Source organism: Bufo bufo, chromosome 5 (genome assembly GCF_905171765.1).
Source record: "Bufo bufo chromosome 5, aBufBuf1.1, whole genome shotgun sequence".
In the NCBI taxonomy this organism is placed as follows: Eukaryota; Metazoa; Chordata; class Amphibia; order Anura; family Bufonidae; genus Bufo; species Bufo bufo.
The window spans coordinates 245,205,001-245,232,119 of NC_053393.1; the positions used below are offsets into that span (position 1 = coordinate 245,205,001).

General features: G+C 42.5%; 1 protein-coding gene across 1 annotated transcript in view; it reads left to right on the plus strand.

Moving 5' to 3' along the window:
* The window catches only part of STAC (SH3 and cysteine rich domain), a 564,997-nt gene extending 538,374 nt beyond the window's left edge, over nucleotides 1-26,623 (plus strand). The window contains exons 9-11 of the mRNA XM_040433343.1: nucleotides 2,193-2,244; nucleotides 4,206-4,343; nucleotides 26,512-26,623. Coding sequence (XP_040289277.1) covers nucleotides 2,193-2,244; nucleotides 4,206-4,343; nucleotides 26,512-26,610 — 289 coding nt within the window. The 3' untranslated portion in view covers nucleotides 26,611-26,623. The remainder of the gene's footprint in view (nucleotides 1-2,192; nucleotides 2,245-4,205; nucleotides 4,344-26,511) is intronic.
* The last annotated feature ends 496 nt before the right edge of the window (nucleotides 26,624-27,119 follow it).

A 27,119-nucleotide genomic window follows, 5' to 3' on the forward strand; every position in this document is an offset into this window, starting at 1 on the left:
CTCCCGGAGGGTCTGACGCTTGGGGGGGCGCGGGGTCCCGAGACTCCAGCACCGTCACCCTGGACTTCGGGCTGGTCATCAGCAGCTTATAAACTTCTGCCTTATGGGCAGAAACCGGGTAAAGGATCCTCCTTCTGTTAAGTTCTGTGACCAGCTTTGGAATCGTCCAACTTCTCAGGGACATGGTGCCGGACTATCCTGAAACAGAAGTTTCAGGGACTAACATGGTGTCATCCACGTCCGAAGCTCGCGACATGCTCAACCTGCAGAAAAAGAGACACTTCTGGATGACTATGCATGACCGGAAGGTAGAACGACCAGTGCCAGGAGGAGAGAGGCTTGTGAAAGACCGAGTAACGTACATGAAGTTGCTGGAGAAGACCTGTAAAGATGTTTTTATTTAACCCGACCTAAGCAACGTGTTGGATAAATGGAACCGGCTAGAACCTGTGAAAAGCAACCTGAGCGTGCCTAGCCCGGAGGGCATATGCAAACCCAACGGAATCCGAGAGGGCATAGTGCGGAAAGCGAGAACCGAGCAGCAGGAGTAAAGACGGACGGAGCCTGAGAGAATCAGGAGAGGAGACACGATGAGGAACTCAGAAATACCACACCACGTAGCCCGGTGATGGACAGACGTGGCAGTGCCGGGAAGAGGTAAACCAGAAGGGAACGGGCTTGGGCGAACCAAGTGTGGAAGTGTGGGCAGGGCCTGTGCGGATCAGGAGGAAGATTGCCATGGATGGAGCCAAAGCCTGGACAAACCCGGCCGACAGCGACAGACCCTGGGAAACCTGGACAGTAGACATGCAAGGAGACCAGAACTGAATGTACCAGGCAGACAAGGAAGAACAGAGCCTGGGCGTACCAGGATGAGGCTGACAGCGAGATAGACAGAGCCTGGGTGGACCTGGTGAAGGATACACAATAGAAGGAAACTGAACGTAGCCGTTCACAGGAGGACAGAACTGATCGAGTCGGAAGGACTAACAACTGAAGAGAGAACGGCCTGGGCGTTCCAGGTACACAGAAGTAGATACGAGCCTGGGCGATCCAGGAACAGAGGTAGAACGAGCCTGGGCGATCCAGGAGACAGAGGTAGATACGAGCCTGGGCGATCCAGGAACAGAGGTAGCTACGAACCTGGGCGATCCAGGAGACAGAGGTAGATACGAGCCTGGGCGATCCAGGAGACAGAGGTAGATACGAGCCTGGGCGATCCAGGAAGACAGAGGTAAATACGAGCCTGGGCGAACCAGGAAGACAGAGGTAGATACGAGCCTGGGCGATCCAGGGGAAAGCAGGAAAAAAAACATAAGAACCCAAAAAAATTAACATGCACCTATAGTCAAACTGACAAAGACGGCTCTGCTACATCTGCATATCAGTATTTGGTGACGGCAGGGATTGTGCAAGTGGCCAGTGTGCTGTGACTGTGCCTAGTTCTGTCTATGGCTTAATTCTGTGTATTTCCTCCCAGGTGAGTAGCATTCATGTGTAAACACAGCCCAGCATGCGCTCCATTGTGAGGATCTTGCACACTATGACCGTCTCATATCAACTACAACATGGAATGTAGAGGTGCTGGTTTATGCTGCAAGCCCCATATCTCGAGCAGTGTCAGTGTGTGTGTGCGATATCTGATTTGCAATAAGCAGCCGTATGAAGCATAGAAAAGCAGGGAGGAGCCAGAACAGGTGAGACTGGGCAGGTATGACATGTAATAACCAGGACACCACGCCGTCCCCGCGACCGGAAGCAGTGCTAAAACAATGGGGAAAACATGGGCGCCGATCGGAGGTGCCCTGTGGAGGGGACGGGGCTGAGGGAAGAAATCTTACCCGTCCTGGAGACGCGTACAGGCGGTGTACAGGCGGCGGATGATTCGAACTGCAGGAGAGATGGCGAGGCGGCTCCTTATCCAGCGGATGTGAACAGGAAGCGCCCAGAGGAGTCGGGAACCGGCGCTTAAGAGGGGTCAGACGCCCCTCCCACAAATTCAGTCTGACATTTCAGCCTTTCAACCTGTCTTTTATGCAGATCTTCTCCTGTTGATTTCCTGTTGATAACACCTTTTGAAATATATTTACTATAGCTTTCTTTCTAATCAAAAGTAAAGAACCATTTCATCTTCAATAAATAGGAATCTAAAATTTTATTGCTCAGTCATCATCATCTTACTTTTTTTGCAGAACTGGGGATAGAATAACTATATTGGACGATTCAAATGAAGACTGGTGGAAGGTAAATTTTATTTAGACAGTGTTGACAGCATGTAATATTTTTATGTAATGACCGCTGTAGTTTCTATTAAAGGGTTATTACACAAAATGTATTACTATAACATGAATAGGGCATTTTAAAAAAAGTATTATTGCATATACAGTACAATACATTTGAAAAGTTTTCAAACCCTTTCACTATTTTCACATGTTGTTATGTTGCTGCTTTGTCCCCCACCAATCTGCATTCAATAACCCATAATGAGAAAATTAAAACATCATTTTAGAACTTTTTGCAACTTTAATAAAAAAGGAAATAAATAACATGTCACATGAATATAATTTTTTTGACCCTTTGCTATGACACTTACAATTTAGCTTTGGGGTCTCCTATTTCTCTTGATCAACTTTGAGATGTTTCTACATCTTCATTGGAGTCCTACTGTGATAAATGCAGTCGATTGGACATGATGTAGAAAGACACACCCCTGCCTATAAAGGTCTCACAGTTGACAATGCATATCAGAGCAAAAACCAAGCCATGAGGAGGAAAGAACTGCCTGTAGAGCTCAGAGACAGGATTATGTGGAGGCACACATCTGGAGAAGGGTATAAAACATTTTACTGCACTGAAAGTTCTAAAGAGCACAACAGCCTCTATAATTCTTTAATAGAAGACTTTTGGAACAACTATTGCTCTCCAGCTTTAGAGCTGGCTGCCCCACCAATCTAAGCAATTTGGGGAAAAGGGCCTTAGTAAGAGAGATGGGCGAGAACCCAAGGGTCACTCTGGCTGAGATCCAAAGATCCTGTGTGCAGATGGGAGACCGTTTTAAAAGGTCAACTATCATTATAACATTCCACCAATCTGGGCTTTATGGCAGAGTGGCTAGAAAGAAGCCTATCCTCAGTTTCTCAGACAGTGAAAAACAAGATTCTCTGGTCTGATGAAACCAAGATTGAACGTTTGGACCTCAATTCAAGTCATGTCTGGAGGAAACTAGGCATTGCTAATCAACATCCCTACAGTCAATCATGGGGGTGCTAGCATCATGCTGTTGGGTGTTTTTTAGTGGCTGGGACAGGTAGATTGTTCAGAGTTGAGAGAAAACAACTCTTAATGAAGACCTGATCCAAAAGGCTCTAGACCTCAGACTGGGCCAAAGGGTTATCGTCCAACAAGATAATGACCCCATGCACACAACCAAGACAAAACAGGAGTGGCCCTGACTTAAACACAATCAGACATCTCTGAATACACCTGAAAATGGCTGTTCACTGATGATTCCCATCCAACCTAACAGAGCTTTAGAGGATCTGCAGAGAAGAACAGCAGTAAGTCCCCAAAACCAGGTATGCAGACCTTGTGGCATCATACCCAAGAAGTCTGGATGTTGTTATCATTGCCAAAGGTGCTTCCAAAGTCCTGAGTAAAGGGCCGGAATACTAATGTCAATGCGGTTTTAGTTTGTTCCTTTTCAATAAATTAGCAAAGATTTTGAACATTTTGTTTTCACATTCTCATTATGGAGTACTGAGTGCAGAATAATCAGGAAAAACTTGATTTTTTAAAATTATTTTAGCACAAGGCCAGCACATCATAGCAGAATCTAAAAATAAGTGAAAGAGTCCAAAGACTTTCTGAATGCTTTGTAAATAAATATAAATATTGTTAAATATTAAATAAAAATATTGTTTATTTACGTACATTAAATTGTTGTCTCTGGGAGCTCCCTCAGCTGTTTATCCTTCTGGTACGCCCTCTCCTGTATTCAGTAGTAGAGTAACATGTTCAGTCACTTCCATGCTCCTCTCCCCTCTCCTCAGTGCTGGCATAATGATTTCATAAAGAAGCAGGTGAAGCAGCCCAGATACCTTTTATTCATCCCTACTTTTAAATAGGGAAACACAACGTTTGAAGGGATACATAACGTAATTATGTAAATCTTTTTCTCCCATTATTCACAAGATGTTTCTTCACAGGGTAAAATCGAAGACAGAGTCGGCTTTTTCCCCGCTAATTTTGTACAAAAGGTCCAAAGTAACGAGAGACTCTTTCGTTGTACAAGAACATTCATTGGGTGCAAAGAACAAGGACAGATAACACTGAAAGAAAATCAGGTAATGCTTTATCTCTTGCTTCACAGTCTGATGTTTGGGGAACATTTTTGTTTTCTATAGAGAAAGGGATGTCAGAAATTGTAGCTTTTTACAACTACTTGACCATTTTGTGAAGCACTGAGGACAATTGGAGTGGCTAGGAGTCCACAGAGTATACATAGGAAAGGAAGGGATAGTATGCGCCAGGGGTGGGGAACCTTTTTGCTGCCGAGGGCCATTTGGATATTTGTAACATCGTTCGAGGACCATACAAAATTCTCAACTTAAAGATTTGACTGCTGTATTTGTCAAACATATAACTGACATATAAACTGTGGTGATGTGAACCATAAAATGCATGGGAAAGTCCTGGAAGGGGGGTATATGTCTCCCAGATTCCTCAACTGGCTGAGGTGGGTGAAATTCAGGATAATGCTGGCTTCAGCAAACATAGTTGCTGGAGCTATTTTCTTTCTTTATTTTTCCCTAGCAGAAAGAGATTCTCAGGTGAGGCCTGCTCTAATCAGGCTGGGATAAAGCACCTCCCAGGGTGCCAATCTGGGGGAAGAGAGGATTGTGATACAGAGACCTGTGGAGGCTCTGTGTGTTCTCAGTCACGAGGGCTGAGGGGCCACAAGGCTATGTGACGCCTGATACCTTCCCTGTGTGTGGACTGTTTGGCTGTGCAAAGCCGGACCTACTTGGACGTATGAACAGGGCTTTACAAGTGAGGTAGGGACGTTATTTTGTTTAGATAGTGCCTAGACAGGCAGGTGTTTATTTTGGTTCTGTTTGGAGTGCTGTGTTTTGTGTTTATATGCCTCAATAAAGCACAAGTTTTGACCTGAATCCTGGTGTACTTGAAGACGTCGGTGATTATGATCCCCTGAATGATGCGATCCATTACAAAACATATAATTGCGCTTCAATTAAAAAAATCTAGAGCACTGTATTTTTGCAGCACAAAATGGCACCTGCACTATATATATATATATATATATATATATATAGAGAGAGAGAGAGAGATATATATATATATATAGATATAGATATAGATATATATACAAATAGTATAGGTGCCATTTTGATCACACATATCAGTCTAATATTTAAGTTGAGAATGTTATTTATTTAGTTCTTTATTTGGCATTAATGGCAGCCAAGCCAAACCCAAGGGGGTCCAGAGACCCAGCTTTCACTCTCTCTGACACTGTCCCTGCCTCTTTCTTTGGAACTGTCCCTACCTTTGTCCCTTTCTCAGCCTTAGATCTTCCCACCACTTCCATCAGCCTCCTATCAGACCTCCCAGCCTACATCAGCCTCAGATCAGACTATCATCATACCTTCCCTAGCCTTAGATCAGACCCCCCAGCCTCATATCAGATCCCCCAGCCTCATATCAGACTCCCAGCCTCATATCAGACCCCCAAGCCTCAGATCAGACCCCCCTGCCTCAGATCAGACCCCCTAGCCTCAGATCAGACCTCCCCAACCTCAGATCAGGCCCCCTTTGAGATTGAGAAACCGTTCTTAACGTTTGAATACTGTTTGTATAGACTAAGTTAATAAGACTGTTATTTTGCGGTTTGGCCACAAGATGCCGCTGTTTCCCCACACAGCTAATATACTGCTGGATTTCAATATTCATGAGAGGTGGGGTTGAGAAGCTGGAGAAGAATCAGGAAGTGATGTTCTTGTGAGGAGAAGTAAGAGGAGGTCTCCATCTTGGAAGCACACAGAGAGACACAGAAGGAGTGAATCATAGTAACATAGTAACATAGTACATAAGGCCGAAAAAAGACATTTGTCCATCCAGTTCGGCCTGTTATCCTGCAAGTTGATCCATCTACATCCAAGTGGGAGAGCCTTCTTTTGCTACCAGAACTGCAGTCAAGAGAAGCTGATCTTGTCCAACACCCGGATCCTGTCCTGAAGGAGTATTTCTGCTGCAGATATCACTGGTGGGAACTGAGGAGCGAAGCAGCGACGCCATTGTGCCGCACGCGTGTGGAAAGAACATTGTTCAGTTCGGAGTCATCAGCGGAGACAAAGCAGACCCGGGTCAGTAAGACAGACCATGCACGCAGCTTGTTTAAAAACTGTGCTTGAGCCTGTAGCTAGTTAGTTAGTTAGAGTTACTGTGCAAGGCTGGCCGCCAGGATTGTGGACTATTCGCCATAAGGATTTACTAATTATAAGTCATTGTCCTCACTGGAGATCACAAATCAACTTCACCGTAAATTTCGTAGGATTGTAAGCTTTTGTGCTGTACTGCGGGCTAACCTGTACCTCGCATCCCACATAATTGTTCCCGCTTTTAGGGTAATAACAGGTACGGCGAGGCAGTGGTATTTGTGCCCGCCATAGGCAATATTATAGTAATTGTGTTCCCCAGCAAACATCAGGGGGCGCCGTGCTGTGCAACACGAGGGTCTCGGCCCCAGCTGACTGTATGTAAATTTACTTTCTGCTCTTTGCATGTGGGGTTATGTTTGATATTACTCTTCAGTAAAGTAAAGTTTGTTTTGCAAGAGCTGGTGTCGGAGTTGCTTTCTTCGTTCGTAACTTTGCTGTATCCTGGGGAGCCCACCCCAGTAAACGGCTTACAACTTGGCGTAGACGGCAGTATACAGTGACCGTTATGGACAGGAACGCGGCGGAAGACATTTCCCGAGCGCCAATGGCGCCGGATCAGGACCCAGCTCAGGGTGCACCTGCGAAAGGCCAGCTTACCCCCAACGCCATGTCCGCCCCAGTAGGATACATCCCCGTGGGGTGCGCTGTTGCGTCATCTTCCAAAATATGACAGTAGAAACATGACGTTGCAGGACTGGACTGAAAGGGTGCAGAGCGCAGTTAGAATGTATAACCTAACCCCCGAGCTGTGGGTAGAAGTTGCATTGGGGGCTCTAGAGGGTGACGTCAGACGGACAGTGATGGTAAGGCCCGAGTCCGAGAGAGACACCCTAGAGAAAATATTCTCCCTGCTGGAGATAGCCCGGGGGGTGCTAAAGTAGTGCAGTTGCAGAGCCACTTCTTCAACCAACCACAGCGAGAGGGGGGGGAGAGACTCTGATGCAGTACTCCAATGCCCTACAGGGAACACTCAATGAGATACAGCGGAAAGATCCTGAGGCCATGGGAGCCTTGCGGGAGGTGGACCAGCTACTAAGAGACCAGTTCATAGTGGGGCTCTCCAACAAGTTCTTACAGGACAAGCTGCAAGAAATGACCCGGACGGAGGCTGACATGACATTCTACAGTGTCTACCAAGCTGCCATGGAGATACAGGAAGAGCACATGCCTGTGGCGGCAAGAGTAGCGAGTGGCACCCATGCTATAAGGGACCGGTCGGGGTCTGAAGAATCTGAGTCCCTAAAGGATGTGGTACAGGCCCTGTGGACAGAATTAAGAGGACTTTGGCTACAAGTGTACCAAATGAAGGTGGAAACATCCCAGAAATGACCCCAGAATCTTGCGTCACTCCACCCAGGAGGACCCAGGTGTGGGGGCACGTGAAAAGAGGGCCCCCCTGCTGGACTTGTCAACAGTACGGCCATATGGCCAGAGAGTGCCCCGAACAGATGGAGTCTGAGCCGACGTTAAACTTCCGACCGCCGCAGTAGCTGGGCGTCCTGCAGTGGTACACCAGAAGCTAAGCCCTATGCGCGAGGAACATGACCTGTATGCCAGTAGCCCCATTATGGCTGCCTAGTTAATACAGGGTTGGAGTGCACCCTTATGCCTCTGCAGTTCTTTGAAATACACTTTAGACATATGATGGAGCCAGAAGACGGGAGCGTCATCAGGCTGATGGCCGCCAATAACAGAGAGATGGACATCCGAGGGATAGTCTGGATGTTGGTCCGACTGTTTGGACAAGACGTCGGCAAGAAGGGGGTCGTGCTGGTAGACCATCCGTCCCAGAAAGGAATGCACGTGACCCTAGGTATGAATGTACTGAGAGACCTAGACCATCAACTCTATGCCAAGGAAGGGCCGAAGTGTTGGCAAAGGGCCACCACACACCGGCCGACCCAGAAGGTTTTACAACAGATGGTGAGAAGCTGTAGTCTGCAAAAGAGTAACATGACCGGTCGGCCCATCGGAGATGTAAAGGTGCCGCGGAGGACCCCGGTGAAGATCCCACCTCAACAAGGACGGATACTGATGCTGCCGGTGGGGGCTGGACGACGACTGAATGAACTGGAGGTCCTGATCGAGCCTGCTTATCAAGATAAAATGCAGGCTCACCCACTGGTAGCCTGGGCCCTCACCATTGTGAAGGATGGATGTGTGCCTGTACACTGCCTAAATATTGTAGACTGCGAGTTAACCGTCCCCAGAAACAACTTGCTGGCCAAAGTTTATGTGTCCGAGGAGGACAGCTCTCGACGAAGGAGCTTCACGCTGCAGCCTGATAGAAGATCAGCCTGGACCTATGCTGTAAAGGTTCATCAAAGGGAGACCTTGACAGCGAAGTGATCATGGCCCGAATGGGGTGGACTGCAAGACTCTGACTCTCGGACAACAGAAGTTGCTGGAAGACACCCTCTGGGAATTTCAAGAGGCATTCTCGAGCCATGATGAGTACTTCGGGTGTGCTTCTGCCATTGAACACGAAATCCATACCAGCGATGCTGCACCGATTAGGGAACGTTACTGGCAAATCCACAGGATATGGTAGCCAGCATGTTGGAAAACCGGGTGATCCAGGAGAGTCAAAGTCCTTTGGCTGCTCCAGTAGTCTTGGTGCGTAAGAAAGATGGGAGTCTCCGGTTCTGCGTGGACTATCGGAAACTGAATGCCCAGACCGTCCGGGATGCCTATCCCCTCCCGCGGATTAAGGAATCGTTGACAGCCCTTGACATGGCCAGTGGGTATTGGCAGGTACCGGTGGCCAAGAAGGACAAAGCGAAGACGGATTTCATTTTACCTATGGGACTCTACGAGTTCAACCGGATGCCATTTGGTCTCTCCAATGCCCCTGGAACATTCCAGTGGTTGATAGAGCACTGTCTGGGGGATCTCAACTTTGAGTCAGTATTGATATACCTGGATGATATAGTAGTGTTTGGGTCTCCTTTGAAGATCACCTCCAGAAGATACAACAGGTCCTAGGCTACGAGACCATGGGCTCAAGATCAAGCCCAAGAAATGCCAACTGTTTCAATAGCAGATAGAGTATTTGGGACATGTGGTCACCCCGGAGGGGTAAAACCAGCCCCCAGCAAGGTGGAGGCCCAGAAGTGGCCCCAGCCCAGTACACTACAAGAGGTACGGGAGTTCGTGGGACTGGCCGGCTACTACAGGAGGTTTATACCCAAATTTGCTCATTTGGTGGGCTGTTAAATGAGTTATTGAGGGGCACTGCGGGAGGCCCGAAGAATCATCCCATCGACTGGGGACCCTGGCAACAAGAGGTCTTTGAGGCAGTGAAGCAGGCGCTGACCAGTGTCCCGATTCTGGCTTATACACAGTTCGAAACTCCATTCCTGCTGTACACTGATGGAAGTCTACATGGTCTGGGGGCCGTGTTATCCCAAGTCCAGGATGGACGTGAGAAAGTCATTGCCTATGGCAGCCAGTCCCTGAAGGAGTCAGAGCACAACCCTGACAACTATAGCTCCTTTAAATTGGAACTACTGGCGCTGGTGTGGGCCATGACTGAAAGGTTCGTACCTGACAGGTGCAGAGGTGACCGTGATGACGGACAACAACCCGTTAGCCCATCTGGAGAATGCCAAACTCGGTGCGCTTGAGCAGAGGTGGTTGGCTCGCCTTTCTAAGTTCCAATATCGCATCAAGTTCCGGTCAGGTAGGGAGAACGGCAATGCTGATGCACTCTCCCGAGTCCCTGTAAGGGCGCCAATGAGGAGCTAAAGGACACTGAAACTCCGGACCCCATTCAAGCGGGGTGGCGTCCGGGATGTCCATGGTGTTGGGAAAGACGTTGACTGATTGGAATAAAGTCCATAATGGCTGCCCAGACATATGGAAAGTGAGCTAATGGGTCCGGACCAAGACCTGGCTTCGGCCGGAAGAGCGGGCCTGTCTGACTCCAGAGGGCCAAAAGTTGTTGAGGCAGTGGGATAAGCTGACTGTTACCCAGGGCCTCCTGTGTCAGACCATATACTTACAGTCAGAGCTGCAGTACCGGCAACAGATAGTCATCCCCATGTCATTGGGACCGGAGGACACACGGGAAGCTCATGAGAGGGGCGCCCATTTCTGGAGCTACAAAACATTCAAGTGGCTCCAATGGCTGGTATACTGTCCAGATCTAGCAGACATGGTAGCTGAGGACTGTCTTAAGTGTCAACCCTGCGGGCTGAACAAGAGTACTGAACATCGGGCTCCTGTCCAGTCCATCCGGACTTCAGCACCACTAGAGCTTCTTATGATCGATTATGTGCAGATTGGATACTCTACCTCGGGGCACTTGTACTGTCTAGTCATTACAGACCTTTTAAAAAAGTATGCGGTGGCTGTACCCACCAGAGACCAGACAGCAGAGTCGGCAGCCGAAGCGGTCTGCAGACACTTTGTTCGGGTGTCCACAAAGAATACATTCAGATCAGGGGGCATGTTTCCAGGGTAAGTTTGTTTTGCAAGAGCTGGTGTCGGACTTGCTTTCTTCGTAACTTCGCTGTATCTTGGGGAGCCCACCCTGGTACACCGCTTACACCCCAATAATCCCCACAGCCTCGGATCAGACCCCCAGCCTCAGATAAGACCCCCCAGCCTCAGATCAGATCTCACAGCCTCAGATCAGACCCATCCCACCCTCAGATCATCCTTAATCAGACCTCAGATCAGACATTTAAAAAACTAAAAAGAAATAAACTTACCTCTCCAACTCTGGACAGCGCTGCCACTTGGCAGATTCACTTACCCTCCTTGGTCTTCTTCTTGTCGCGCTGTACTGTAACCTGACAGCGCACAGTGTCAGGTCATAGTGCGCATCTACATGCGCTATGTCCTGACACTGTATGTGTCAGGACACAGCGTGGGGCCAGAAGAAGACCAGGGAAGACGAGTACAGCCAGTGCAGCACTGTTCTCACCTTCCTGTACCTCCCGCATGCTAATGACCACTTCCATAATGGGAGCGGTCATTAGCATTTTCTGGTAGGGGGCTGGGGGCCACATGAAATGGCCGGAGGTTCCCCACCCCTGGTATACTCTAACCTTAAAGTGGCACTGAGCTTTCATAAAACTTTCCATTAATTAATAGTGCAGTGTGTGTACATGAGGAACACATGAGCCCTGCGTTCTCTTCAAACATCTGATCATCAAGGGTGCTGGGAATCCGACTCCGCTGATTTGAGATTGATTACTTATCCTGAGGACATTCCATTTAACTAGCTTATTCTTGGCCCTCTTCCCCTATTTTCTGTCTTGTAAATCCATGCATTTAGACTTCCTAGCACAATCTAGAACAGATTAGTAGCACAATACAGTAGTTTGATATTGAATGGTGCCTATGACACAAGATGCCTTTGTGTCCATCTCATTATGACTAAATAGTGATGAAATTATAAAATGGAGGCAATTACAGTAATCTCATGACATTAAATATGTTTTAAATTTGTTTATTTAGCATTGCATTTTTGTAATTATGTCATACTCAAGCCCACATTTTTAAACTATAATTGGATAAAATGTACATTACCCCAAATTATAGCACTGGGACAATACATTGCCTGCTGATATAAATCATGATATGGCTGCTGTTTTTCCATTAACACATCATATTGAATAGCACCCTGGCTACTGAATGTAAATAGCTGAGAGTGCACGTGTTAATTTTTCACTGCATGTGCAAATGCATAATCAACATGATATCCTTTGAACAAAGAATATGTTTACTTTTGAAAGCAATTACTGTTGTGCAGCTAAAATGTTACCCTTAAAAACTTTTACAATTCCCTTCCTACATTGTCTGGCACTCTCAGCACTGAATGCACAGTATCAGGCTGTTTATGGATGCGCAAAAATGACAACGAGAATGGTCACCACCATCTGTCAATTTACTCATACAATTTTAAGAGAAATAACAGAGGAACAGGACAAGTTGGAGTTTTCATAAAAGATACTCCAGAATTGTTATTATGTGTGTTTAAAACAGACGTATGAGGAGAGCTGATAGGTCCTCTATCCTCTAAAATGTTTTTCAAATTAGTTTAGCTTATCAGATTATGAAAAAACATTTGAGCTTTTTTTGCTTCTGAAATAACATCATTCTTGACCATGAGTCTGGTATTGCAACTCAGCACCATTCACTTTAACCCCTTAATGACCGGACCATTTTTCACCTTAAGGATCAGACTGATTTTTGCAAATCTGACGTGTCACTTTATGTGGTGATAACTTTAAAACGCTTTTACTTATCCAAGCCATTCTGAGATTGTTTTCTCGTCACATATTGTAGTTTATGGTAAATTTGAATCAAAATATTTCATTTTTATTTATAAAAAAAATACCAAATTTAGCAAAAATTTTGAAAAATTAGCAACTTTCCAAATTTCTATTTCTCTGCTTTTAAAACAGATAGTGATACCTCCTAAAATTGTTATTACTTTACATTCTCCATATGTCTACTTCATGTTTGGATCATTTTGTGAATGCCATTTTATTTTTTGGGGACTTATAAGTTTAGAAGCAAATCTTGAAATTTTTCCGAAAATTTCCAAAACCCACTTTTTAAGGACCAGTTCAGGTCTGAAGTCACTTTGTGAGGCTTACATAATAGAAACCACCCAAAAATTACCCCATTTTAGAAACTACACCCCTCAAGGTATTCAAAACTGATTTTACAAACTTTGTTAACCCTTTAGGTGTTCCACAAGAATTAATGGCTTATGAATTTCACTTTTTTGGCAGATTTTCCATTTTAATAATTTGTTTCCGCTAAAAAAGCAAAGGTTAACAGCCAAACAAAACTCAATATTTATTGCCCTGATTCTGTAGTTTACAGAAATACCCCATATGTGGTCAAAAACTGCTGTATGGCCACACAGCAGGGCGCAGAAGGAAAGGAACACTGAGGGCAGATTTCACTGGGATAATTTTAACTTGCCATGTCACATTGAAGACCCCCTGATGCACCTCTAGAGTAGAAACTACAAAAAAAAGTGACCCAATTTTTGAAACTACGGGATAAGCTGGCAGTTTTGTTGGTACTATTTTTGGTCACAGATGATTTTGGGTTGCTCTATATTACACTTTTTGTGAGGCAAGGTAACAAAAAAATAGCTGCTTTGCCACTGTTTTTATTTTTTGTTATTTACAACGTTCATCTGACACGTTAGATCATGAGCTATTTTTATAGAGCAGGTTGTTACGGATGCAACAATACCAAATATGACTATTTTTTTGGGATGTTTGTTTCAGTTTTACATGATAAAGCATTTAAAAAAAATGGATTTTTTAGGGCTGTTTCACACGAGCGAGTCCATTGCGGGAATCACGCTCCGTGTGTGAGTGTGATCCTCCGCTCTGGACTTGCAGGAGCGCACGGCATTATTATGATTTATAATGCTATGTGTCTCTGCATGGCCTTTTTTCCACAGAATCATAGTGACATAAAGCTGTCAGTATGATTCTGTAGAAATAAGGTCAAGCAGAGGCACAAAGCATTATAAATCATGATAATGCCGTGCACTCCTGCAAGTCCAGAGCAGAGGATCACACTCACACACGGAGTATGATTCCCGCAATGGACTCGCTCGTGTGAAACAGCCCTTAGTGTCTCCATATTCTGAAAGCCATAGTTTTTTTTATTATTTTTTGGGCGAATGTCTTATGTAGGGGGTCATTTTTTTCAGTATGAGATGACGGTTTGATTGGTACAATTTTAGGGTGCATATGACTTTTTGATCGCTTGCTATTACACTTTTTGTGATATAAGGTGACAAAATGTCTTTTTTACACTTTTTTTAATTTTTTTTACGGTGTTCACCTGAGGGGTAAATCATGTGATATTTTTATAGAGAAGGTTGATACGGACGCGGCGATACCTAATATGTATACTTTTTTTTTTTTGATTTAAGTTATATACACTAATATCATTTTTGAAAAAATAAATAAATCATGTTTTAGTGTCACCATAGTCTGAGAGCCATAGTTTTTAAATTTTTTGGGCGATTCTCTTAGGTAGGGTATAATTTTTTGCAGGATGAGATGACGGTTTGTTTGGCACTGGTGGTGGTCGTGTGCGGTATATCAGTTTGGTTGGTCAGTATTTGCTAGGTGTCTATTATATTTCATTGTCTCTTTTGCTACAGTCAACCCTTGTGGTGTGTATTATCACACACATGGTTAAGTGTGAGTTGTATATATGCGCATATGAATTTTTGCTATCATGTATTTTTGAGCCATAGTGGTTTTTAGTGACCAATCATGACTATTGCACTTGCACTTTTCAACATATACCGACAGCCCACCATCGGTCCTCTTGGTTTTTAATTTTTTAAATGTATTGTGGCCTGTGTTAATTGTTTTTTGTGGCTTGTGCTAATCATGTCTCTATGTGATTCTCAATAAAATTATGCTATTTTGTGATTATTTTAGTCTGATATGTGTTTTTATACTTTATTGATCCATTATCTCTGGTTTGTTTTCATGATATAGTAAGGTGTGGGTCCAAAACTTTGAATTTTGGGCTATATATAGGCCTGTATTTATAGTGGGGAGTGAGGGTCATGTGACGTGGCCAGCGCCACATGACCGACAGACAGACAAGTCGAGCACCGAGTGATCAGCTCGGCGCTCAAGGCAGACAAAGGAGCAGGGAGCCTCCCAGCTAGCAAAGCCGCCCTGGGAACGAGGCCAAACACAGATCCTCGCTCCTGAAGCTAAGCAGCAGGTCTGCGACTGACGGGAGACCGAGTGCGCATCCGGTGCCCTGTTACAGTACCCCCCCTTTTACGAGTGGCCACCGGACCCAAGCATTGTGGACGAGGTTTCTCAGGATGTTCCCGGGGAAATTTAGTAATTAACCTGGAAGCATGCATCCTAGACATAGGTATCCAGGACCTCTCCTCAGGTCCAAAACCTTTCCAGTGGACAGGTATTGAAAGGAATTTCTAATCTTTCTGACATCTATTATTTTAGAAATAATGAATTCCTCCTGACCCTCAACCTCCACAGGTGGAGGAGGTTTTTTAACCGGAACCACTGGTGACACATATTTTTTAAGTAACGACTTATGGAGCACATCATGTATCATGTAGCTTAAGTCTAAAAGATACTGGGTTAATAAGCTCAATAATATTGTATGGTCCAGTGAAACGCGGCGAGAATTTCTTAGAACATTGTTTCAAAGCAAGATTTTTTGTCGACAGACACACCTTATTGCCGAGTACAAAATTTACCCCCTTGGAACATCTCTTATTGGCATGTTTACACTGGGTTTCCTGGGCCTTTTCCAGGTTCAATTGAACCTGTGCCCAGACTGTGCACAGTCTAGAGGTAAAAGAATCTGCCTGCGGGTTGAGTGAGGATACAGAGAGATTAGAACTAAAGCGAGGATGTAAACCACTGTTACAAAAAAAAGGAGACACCCCCGTGGAAGAATTAACCCGATTGTTGATGGCGAATTCTGCCAATGGGAGGTATCTCACCCATAGGAGTTGATTATGCGATATATAGCACCTTAGAAAAAGCTCCACTGCCTGATTTAACCGTTCCGTCTGCCCATTGGTCTGTGGATGGAAAGCAGATGAAAAGCACAAAGATATGAAGCGCTTCAATGTTCCAATCCTGTGCTTTATTTCATGGGGTTATCATTCACCATACGCGTTTCGGAGTTAACTAAGACTCCTTCCTCAGTGGCTATTTTTCCCATGAAAATGGTCAAATTTATATACACCTGACCAGGTGTAGTTCGAATTGATTTAATTGTGCTATACTGAAGTTGTGGCATGGATTTTTTGAGAACTCACAATGCTATATAGCAAACATCTTTATCTTATCTGTATATATATATATACTTACTTAAACTATAGGGAGCAATATCCATATATAATCTACAATTTATAATCTAAAAACAGTATTTGAATATTCAAATAAATACATATATATGTATATATATATATATATATATATATATACAGTACAGACCAAAAGTTTGGACACACCTTCTCATTCAAAGAGTTTTCATTATTTTCATGACTATGAAGGCATCAAAACTATTAATTAACACATGTGGAATTATATACATAACAAACAAGTGTGAAACAACTGAAAATATGTCATATTCTAGGTTCTTCAAAGTAGCCACCTTTTGCTTTGATTACTGCTTTGCACACTCTTGGCATTCTCTTGATGAGCTTCAAGAGGTAGTCCCCTGAAATGGTCTTCCAACAGTCTTGAAGCAGTTCCCAGAGATGCTTAGCACTTGTTGGCCCTTTTGCCTTCACTCTGCGGTCCAGCTCACCCCAAACCATCTCGATTGGGTTCAGGTCCGGTGACTGTGGCGGCCAGGTCATCTGGCGCAGCACCCTATCACTCTCCTTCATGGTCAAATAGCCCTTACTTTCAAAGTTTTCCCAATTTTCCAGCTGACTGACTGACCTTAATTTCTTAAAGTAATGATGGCCACTCGTTATTCTTTACTTAGCTGCTTTTTTCTTGCCATAATACAAATTCTAACAGTCTATTCAGTAGGACTATCTGCTGTGTATCCACCTGACTTCTCCTCAATGCAACTGATGGTCCCAACCCCATTTATAAGGCAAGAAATACCACTTATTAAACCTGACAGGGCACACCTGTGAAGTGAAAATCATTTCAGGGGACTACCTCTTGAAGCTCATCAAGAGAATGCCAAGAGTGTGCAAAGCAGTAATCAAAGCAAAAGGTGGCTACTTTGAAGAACCTAGAATATTACATATTTTCAGTTGTTTCACACTTGTTTGTTATGTATATAATTCCACATATGTTAATTCATAGTTTTGATGCCTTCATAGTCATGAAAATAAAGAAAGCTCTTTGAATGAGAAGGTGTGTCCAAACTTTTGGTCTGTACTGTATATATATATATATCTAAATGCATAAAAATATATAAAATACCATAAAATAAAAATACTATAGAAATGGCACAATTCTACTCTGCCACTATGAATTTAATTGCATAGTAAGTGTACTCATTGGTACTATCTTTCCCTTGCCTTCATTTTTCTGTAAAATCGAAACATATTTATCACTTGCGGTATTGTTGCGTTTTTTTATATATAAAAGCGGTAATGTTGCGGTTTTATCAGGTAGATAAGGGTGATAATATGAGGATAATTTTACTGTTTAACACACAACACAAAAAAGTAAGATATATTATTAATAAACACTGGCACTATATAGGAAAAGATAAAGTAATAGGTCACTTAATACCGCACTATCCACTAGTCACTTTCACTAAGGCACCAAATTTGGTTGCTCCATCAATCCCCAGAATAAAGAATAAAACACATCAGTCAATACAAAAATGGACTAATACCACTGGTTTCTTTAGATGTGGGAAATGTAAGGGTTGCAAAACCACCAAATTCCCTAAAAAAACAACATCTGTAAATTCCACGACAAATACTCACCAGCACATGATAAGAGATTTCCTCACATGTAATTCTAACAGCGTAATTTATATCATACAGTGTCCCTGCAAAAGACAATATGTGGGGAGAACCAAAAGAATGCTTAAAGTACGCATAGCGGAGCATATCTCTAACATTAAAAAGGGATATGAGAAACACACCTTATCAAACCACTTTAAGACTACACATAACCAGAATCCGAAGGGAATCACCTTTGCTGCTCTAGTAAAAGTTGAAATAGACTGGAGGGGCGGAAATCACATTAAAAAGATGTCAAGAACAGAATCTAGGCATATCTTTGAATTCAATACCCTCTTACTAGCAGGATTGAATGCTGAGATTGAAATCTATGGGTTCCTTTAGGTTGGTGGGGCCGCCCACCGATGGAGGACCCGTGAGTTATTACAAACGCGGGTCCTCACCCGGTGAGAGGCCTTACTGCCTTATTCACTCCATCATGTATTATTCCCTATTGTTCTCTATCTTACAAATTTGTGAATAAGAAGAATTGCCCATGATACTCACCCATGAGTTTGAAATGAATGAAAGTGGGCTTCTTTCCTGATGACAAAAATAAAATAAAATGAATAAAGATGATTATAAATAATGTAGGTATATTCTTCCTAAATGGAAATGACATAAAGATAACATCAGCTACTATTAAGGATTAATATGTCACATAGATATTATTTGAAATAATTAAAAATCGCATGGAAATTCCGAATATTCGGAAAAACCGCAACATTACCGCTTTTATATTTTAAAAAAACGCGACACTACCGCAAGTGATAAATATGTTTAGATTTTACAGAAAAATGAAGGCAAGGGAAAGATAGTACCAATGAGTACACTTACTATGCGATTAAATTCATAGTGGCAGAGTAGAATTGTGCAATTTCTATAGTATTTTTATTTTATGGTATTTTATATATTTTTATGGATTTAGATATACAGTCAGGTCCATAAATATTGGGACATCGACACAATTCTAACATTTTTGGCTCTATACACCACCACAATGGATTTGAAATGAAACAAACAAGATGTGCTGTAACTGCAGACTGTCAGCTTTAATTTGAGGGTATTTACATCCAAATCAGGTGAACGGTGTAGGAATTACAACAGTTTGCATATGTGCCTCCCACTTGTTAAGGAACCAAAAGTATTGGGATATAATAATAATCATAAATCAAACTTTCTCACTTTTTAATACTTGGTTGCAAATCCTTTGCAGTCAATTACAGCCTGAAGTCTGGAACACATAGACATCACTAGACGCTGGGTTTCATCCCTGGTGATGCTCTGCCAGGCCTCTACTGCAACTGTCTTTAGTTCCTGCTTGTTCTTGGGGCATTTTTCCTTCAGGTTTGTCTTCAGCAAGTGAAAAGCTTGATCAATCGGATTCAAGTCAGATGATTGACTTGGCCATTGCATAACATTCCACTTCTTTCCCTTAAAAAACTCTTTGGTTGCTTTTGCAGTATGCTTTGGGTTATTGTCCATCTGCACTGTTAAGCGCCGTCCAATGAGATCTGAAGCATTTGGCTGAATATGAGCAGATAATATTACCCGAAACACTTCAGAATTCATCCTGCTGCTTTTGTCAGCAATCACATCATCAATAAATACAAGAGAACCAGTTCCATTGGCAGCCATACATGCCCACGCCATGACACTACCACCACCATGCTTCACTGATGAGGTGGTATGCTTAGGATCATGAGCAGTTCCTTTCCTTTTCCATAATCTTCTCTTCCCATCACTCTGGTACAAGTTGATCTTGGTCTCATCTGTCTATAGGATGTTGTTCCAGAACTGTGAAGGCTTTTTTAGTTGTCGTTTGGCAAACTATAATCTGGCCTTCCTGATTTTGAGGCTCACCAATGGTTTACATCTTGTGGTGAACCCTCTGTATTCATATTTGTTTTTTCAGCCTAATGATGGCTTGCTTCACTGATAGTGACAGCTCTTTGGATCTCATCTTGAGAGTTGACAGCAACAGATTCCAAATGCAAATATCACACTTGAAATTAACTCTGGACCTTTTTTATGCTCATTGTAATTGAGATAATGAGGGAATAACACACACCTGCACATGGAACAGCTGAGAAGCCGATTGTCCCGTCACTTTTGGTCCCTTAACAAGTGGGAGGCACATATGAAAACTGTTGTAATTCCTACACCGTCCACCTGATTTGGATGTAAATACCCTCAAATTAAAGCTGACAGTCTGCAGTTAAAGCACATCTTGTTCGTTTCATTTCAAATCCATTGTGGTGGTGTATAGAGGCAAAAATGTTGCAATTGTGTCGATGTCCCAATATTTATGGACCTGACTGTGTATATATATATTAGATCCAGAAAAAAAGAGCGGCACTCCAATGGATAAAAGCAAGTGAACCCTTTTATTCACCCCAGTGGTGCAACGTTTCGGCTCTGGTCACGAGCCTTCCTCAAGCTCGTGACCAGAGCCGAAACGTTGCACCACTGGGGTGAATAAAAGGGTTCACTTGCTTTTATCCATTGGAGTGCCGCTCTTTTTTTCTGGATCTATTCATCGGGGATATTGGTCTATTCCCCTTGGGACGTGCACCCGTATCTTCTCTTTGCACCCAGTGCCGCCATTTTTCTCTCTCTCTCTATATATATATATATATATATATATATATATATATATATAGAAGAATCCAAGGCAGCACACGAATAACGGTGAAAAAAGTGGTGTTTATTCCCACATGTGCAGACAGCAACGTCAGGAGCCTTTATCAAGCCATTGGATCAAGTCCGTGATCTACCCAAGGGATTGCACCTCTGCAAAGTGTGTGCTGCTCATCTTTTTTTCTTTTTTCTATATATATATATACATATATATGTATTTATTTGAATATTCAAATACTGTTTTTAGATTATAAATTGTAGATTATATATGGATATTGCTCCCTATAGTTTAAGTAAGTATATATATATACAGATAAGATAAAGATGTTTGCTATATAGCATTGTGAGTTCTCAAGAAATCCATGCCACAACTTCAGTATAGCACAATTAAATCAATTCGAACTACACCTGGTCAGGTGTATATAAATTTGACCATTTTCATGGGAAAAATAGCCACTGAGGAAGGAGTCTTAGTTAACTCCGAAACGCGTATGGGTGAACAATAACCCCATGAAATAAAGCACAGGATTGGAACATTGAAGCGCTTCAAGCCGAATACAGGGATCGGTATCGAAACTTATAAAGGAAAAACCGAAAATTGACAACCGGAGTGAAACCTGACGCTTAATCAAGCATCTGCGCAGGATCCATATCAGGAAAATCACTAACACGGCACTCCTACAAGTGATTACCGAAGATCCCCAAACCTCCTGAAAGCCATAACACTGCCTGCAGGAATCGTACTACACGTGGGACGCCACGATAGAAGCAGCATAACCGGCAAAACTAAATGCCGAGTTATTATACAAGCAGGCAGAGATATTTGAGAGACTAATGATATAACTAAGGAAACATAAGTGACTTTATTGAAGATATTACCTGACTATACTGAAGATTTCACCTGATTATTTTCCTTAACCCTAACACTGCCGACCGTAATCTCAGTTGGGTTATTGAATTTACTGGATGAACGACGCAATACTTTTATACAGATCTATAGGAAGCATCAATTGAATCTAGGAACTCACCAGCACTAATTCCTCTATGATCTTATTTGTATGTTTATTTTAGATTCGTTTATCGATTTTATAAGTATCATTTTGATTTTATAAGTACCATATAGCATGCGATTATATATGTTCAATAAGTATTTTATGTAATATAATATACAATTTGTTTGAATAAAATACATTGTTTATATAAACTCTCCATGTGCAGCTGAATGAAGGTGTGCCCTACTACATTCTAATTTTTATACCTTTTTCATGAAGATTGGTTGAATTCTTCTCTGTAGGTGCACCCATTCCACTATTTTGATTGAAGGGTGAGCCATCTCTAAATACGTACATTTTGCGACTATAATGATAAATAAGTTGGGATGCCTACATTTCTGAACACCAGAAAAAATACTTAATTGGGAGATGGTCGAAAGCAGGCTCTGTGGCCTGAGCAGTAGTCACTTGGCAATTAGAGAGAGGAGCTGAGCTGTCCACATTACCTATTATCAGTTATTGGATTTTGTGTTATATACCTTCAGCTTTAAATGGTTCCTTCCAATTCCTTTCATTCCAGTCTTGCCCTCTAACAATAATAAGACTATTGTTAGCTTGCCCCAGTGTACACAGCACACAAAAAAATGATGGCATGCGTCAGCTGTAGGTACTCTATATTGGGCTTTGTGATGTTTCCAATAGCACCATATTTGAAAGCTACAAGTTAGGTCCAAAAATGTTTGGATGGTGACACAATTTTTGGCATTTTAGCTGTTTACCAAAACATATTCATGTTCCAGTTATATAATTAATATGGGCTTAAAGTGCAGACTCTCCACTTTAATTTGAGTACAGTATATTCACATCCTAATTCGAGGAAGGGTTTAGGAATGACAGCTTTTTTTAAATGTAACTGCCCCTTTACAAGGGACTAAACGTAATTGGACAATTATCTCAAAAGCTATTTAATGGGCCATCATCAATTAAGCAGGTAAAAGGTCTGGAGTTGATTTCAGGTGTGGCATTTGCATTTGGAAATTGTTGATGTGAACCCACAACATGCAGTTCAAGGAGCTCTCAATGGAAGTGAAACAGACCATCATTAGGCTGAAAAACAAGTAATTCATCAGAGAGATGGATTACTTAGGAGTGGCCATATCAGCAGCTTGGTACATTCTGGTAAAAAAAAAAAAAGAGCGCACTGTTGAGCTATGGAAAAAGGCCTGCACATCCATGGAAGATAACAGTGGTGGATGATTGCATCATCCTTTCAATGGTGAATGAAAACCGCTTTACAACATCCACTTAAATAAAGAACACTCTCCAGGAAGTAGGTGTACCAGTATCTAAGTCTTCCATAAAGAGAAGACTTCATGAGAGCAAATACAGTGGGTTCACCAAAACATAGGTGCAACCCATTAATCAGCCTCAAAAATAGAAAGGCCAGATTAGACTTTGCCAAAAAAAACATCTGAATAAGTCAGTCCACTTCTGGAACAGCATTCATTGGACAGATTAAACTAAGATCAAGCCAGGGCCGGCGCAACCATATAGGCGAACTAGGCGTTTGCCTAGGGCGCCGGCCTGCTGGGGGCGCCCTGGTGGGCTCCCCCTGACTGGGGCTGCAGCCCTGGGCGACAGGGCGAGCAACTCTTGAGCCGCCCCCAGCGCCGTTACAGGGGGGCCAGGAGGTGGAGGTCCTTCTTAAATATGGCAGAGCAGGCATCCGCTTACCCTGATGGCAGGTGCCTGCTCTGCCAGTAAATTACCGGAGGAGAGGAGGCGGGCGGCAAGGGAGGCTGTTCTAGTAGCTCCCCACTCCTCCCTCGTGCGCCCTCTGTGATGCCGGAATATGATGTCATTCCGGCCCCGACATACTAAACGGCGCGCTTGAGGACTGAGGAGCTGCACCACACTGGACCCCAGGGAGGTGAGTGTTTAAGTGTTTGACTGAGTGAGTGTCGGCCTGTGTATTTATGTCAGTGAGTGAGTGTATATATGTCTGTCTTTCTGTCAGCAAATGTATGTGTGTCTGTCATTGAGTGTCTGTGTGTGTATGTCAGTGAGTGAGTGTATGTCAGTGAGTGTGGATGTCTGTCGGTCAGTAAGTGTCTGTGTGTTTGTCAGTGAGTACAGTATGTGTATGTTTGTCAGTGAGTATATGTGTGTGTTTGTCTGCCAGTGAGTGTCTGTCAGTGAGTTTCCGTGTGTGTGTGTGTGTGTGTGTGTTTCATTGGGTAGGTGGATGTCTGTCAGTGAGTGTATGTGTGTCTGTCAGTGAGTTTCTGTGTACATCATTCAGTGAGTGTCTGTCTGTCTTTGTGTGTGTGTGTGTCTGTCAGTGAGTGAGTGACATGAGGGGGCGGCAAAATGGATCTTTGCCTAGGGCGGCAGAAATCCTTGCACCGGCCCTGGATCAACCTGTACCAGAATGATGGGAAGAAGAAAGTATTGAGAAGGCTCAGAACGGTTAATGATCCAAAGCACACCACATCCCCTGTAAAACATGGTGGGGGCAGTATGATGGCACGGGCATGAATCACTTCCAATGACACTGGGTCACTAGTGTTTATTGACAATGTGACTGAAGACTGAAGCAGCCAGATGAATTCTGAAGTGTATAGGGATATAATGTCTGCTCAGAATCAACTAAATGCAGCAAGGTTGATTGGACAGTGCTTCACAGTACAGATGGACAATGACCCAAATCATTCCAGGAGTTTTTTAAGGCAAAGAAGTACAATATTCTACAATTGCTGTCAATCACCAGATCTCAACCCAATCGAGCATGCTTTTCACTTGCTTAAGACAAAATTTAAGGCAGAAAGACCCACAACACAAGCAACAACTGAAGATACAGTAGCTTCAGTAAAGATCTAGCAAAGCTTTAAAAAGGAAGAAACCCAGCGTTTGGTGATGTCCATGGGTTCCAGACATCAGACAGTCATTGCCTGCAAAGTATTACCTACAAAGTATTAAAGATGGACATTTTATTTATGGTAATGTTAATTTGTCCAATTACTTTTCAGACCAGAAATGAAGAGGCTTTGTAGAAAAATGGTTGCAATTCCTAAATGTTTTAAGGATGTTTGTGTTTAATCCCTTGAATTAAACCTGAAAGTCTACACTTCAATTGCATCTCAGTTGTTTCATTTCAAATCCAATGCGGTGGCATTCAGAGCCCAAATCATGAAGATTGTGTCACTGTCCAATATTTCTGATCCTAACTGTATTTAGAACAGGGATCAGCAAGGTATTCTGAAACTACAACAACCAGCATGATCCTTTCACCTCTATGGGAGATAGAAGAACAGCTAAGCATTTTTGCATGCTGGGTGTTGTAGTTTCACAGCAGCTGGAGTGCCGAAAGTCCTTCATCCCTGCCCTAGAACAATGCTTAGTTACAACATAAAAGCATGTAAAAGTGCAAAGGCTTAATCTGCTTTAAGATGTGCACTTTCTTATCAGACATCAATGGATTATTGCTTATTTTCTATTACTAATAATATATTTTAAAGATTATTATGGCCTTGCACCCTTGTGTTTCATGCTGAATCTCTTCATTCATTGTGACAGCAGTATTACCAGATTAGAAAATAAATAGAAAATAAATATGTATTAGAAAACACAAGTGGCTTTCAAGGTTAGGTATCAAAGCAGAAATAAACTGTGAAAATTTGCTTTGATAGCATTTGGATGATGGGTCACTTTCCTATTACACAGCTATATGTAAAGAGTTTAGGAAAATGTACAAGTGTACTTTTTATCATCATATCCCATGATGTGTGGCATGAGATGACAGTTTAAAAAAAAAACATGATCTTGTGACACTGGCTCAGATATACTAAAGTGCACCAAAAATCTGTCTAAAATAGTGGCACAAGTTGACACAAATGGCGCATCTAGGGTTTTTACTTTTATTTCCGACATGCTTGACTATGGGGCAAAGGAAAGGAGCTTCTTTGGAAGGGGCAGGGCCACAATTATGGCATAGAAATCTGTCTAAAAGTAAGCCAACCAATTGTTGGAACAGAGTCAGAGAAATGTGTCTATCCCTGCACCCCATTTATCATCCAGCCTAAGCCCCTGTGATAAATCTGATGCAGGTCTAGACAGCCTGTTTAAATTTACTCTGTGTTTAGAATTAGTAAATCTGTGCCATTGTGACATAAATGTCTATTTTGCCTATGACTGTGTGCACCCACCAAGGGTTTTGCAAGCATGTAACAATATTGTAGTAATTTTTTTTTTTATGAGAAATTTTAATTAGGGTTGAGCAAATCGAGGTATCTGAAGTGGACTTCAATCTGAATTTCAGGGAAAATTTGATTCGCAGCTAAGCTGAATTTCCATCTTGATTGAAAATCGCACGCAAAATCTCCTGTGCAGTAAGCGGAACCTCATCTCAGATGCTGTGATCAGCAATGAACGCGCCGTCTAAAGGGGTTCAATGACGGGGGTGGCGCAATCGCCGTTCCCTGTCATTGCGCCTGCTACTTACAAAGAAATGCGCTTCGCGATTAAGTCATTCGTTATGAAGCGAATGTCTTTGTGAAATTCTGTGAAGCAGCCGAATCAAATTTTTGTAAACTTCGCTCATCACTAATTTTCCCTAAGTAAATTCGAGCTAAATATGAAATTTGCAGGCTGATATACTGTTCTATATTTTAATCATCATTACCATATACTGGGAATCTACAATATGTGTCTGCAATAGGATATTTGCTTGTTGTTCATTTCGATATCAAAGTTATCAGTTGCTATTGCCAGTGCTATAAATATTTTATTACTGATCACTGTAACCTATATCTGTATATCTATTTACAGAAATGTGTAACTTATCTGGATAAATAGTTTATGTTTTTTGTATTTGTTTTAGTTTTTTCAAAATGCAACAATAATCAATGAGAAATAGCTCAATGTTTAAAATAATATTTTTCACTTCCAGATATGTGCCAGTTCAGAGAAGGAGAACAATGGATTTCTGAAAGTCATCAGTGGGAAGAAAAGGGGATTTGTACCCATGGATATTTTGGAAACTGTGTGACTCTACAATTTGGATGTTGCTATTATTTAATCTTTTTGGAGACAAGTGTGTGCATCTTGGTGTTTCATGTGCTTCAGAGGGACTGAAACAAAATGATGTGGAATGGATACACAGTTGTGAGAGATCTCAAACAGAAGACTTGGACTGTTATAATGCTATAAATATACAATAAATTTGTATTAAAAGCATACAAGATTTTAATATCTACCAAGCTGGAAAAACGTAAATGCTGCAATGCTGATCATGAACTTTAGGAAAGAAGTTTTAGCCTCTGTCTGTGTCTTCAAAACTGCTCGTCTGTTTTTACATTTCTTAAAATCAGGGTTCAAAGAAGAGTAAAGTGGGTATGTCAATGCCTTTACTGGGACAAACATGTTTCTATAGCCCACTCATTTCGTGACATTTAAATAATGATTTTACCTCCCTGTGAACACTACAGCAGACTGTAAGCTCTGTAGGGCAAAACTGTGCCTGTAACATTTCTTGATTAGTGACATGTCATTTTTTGT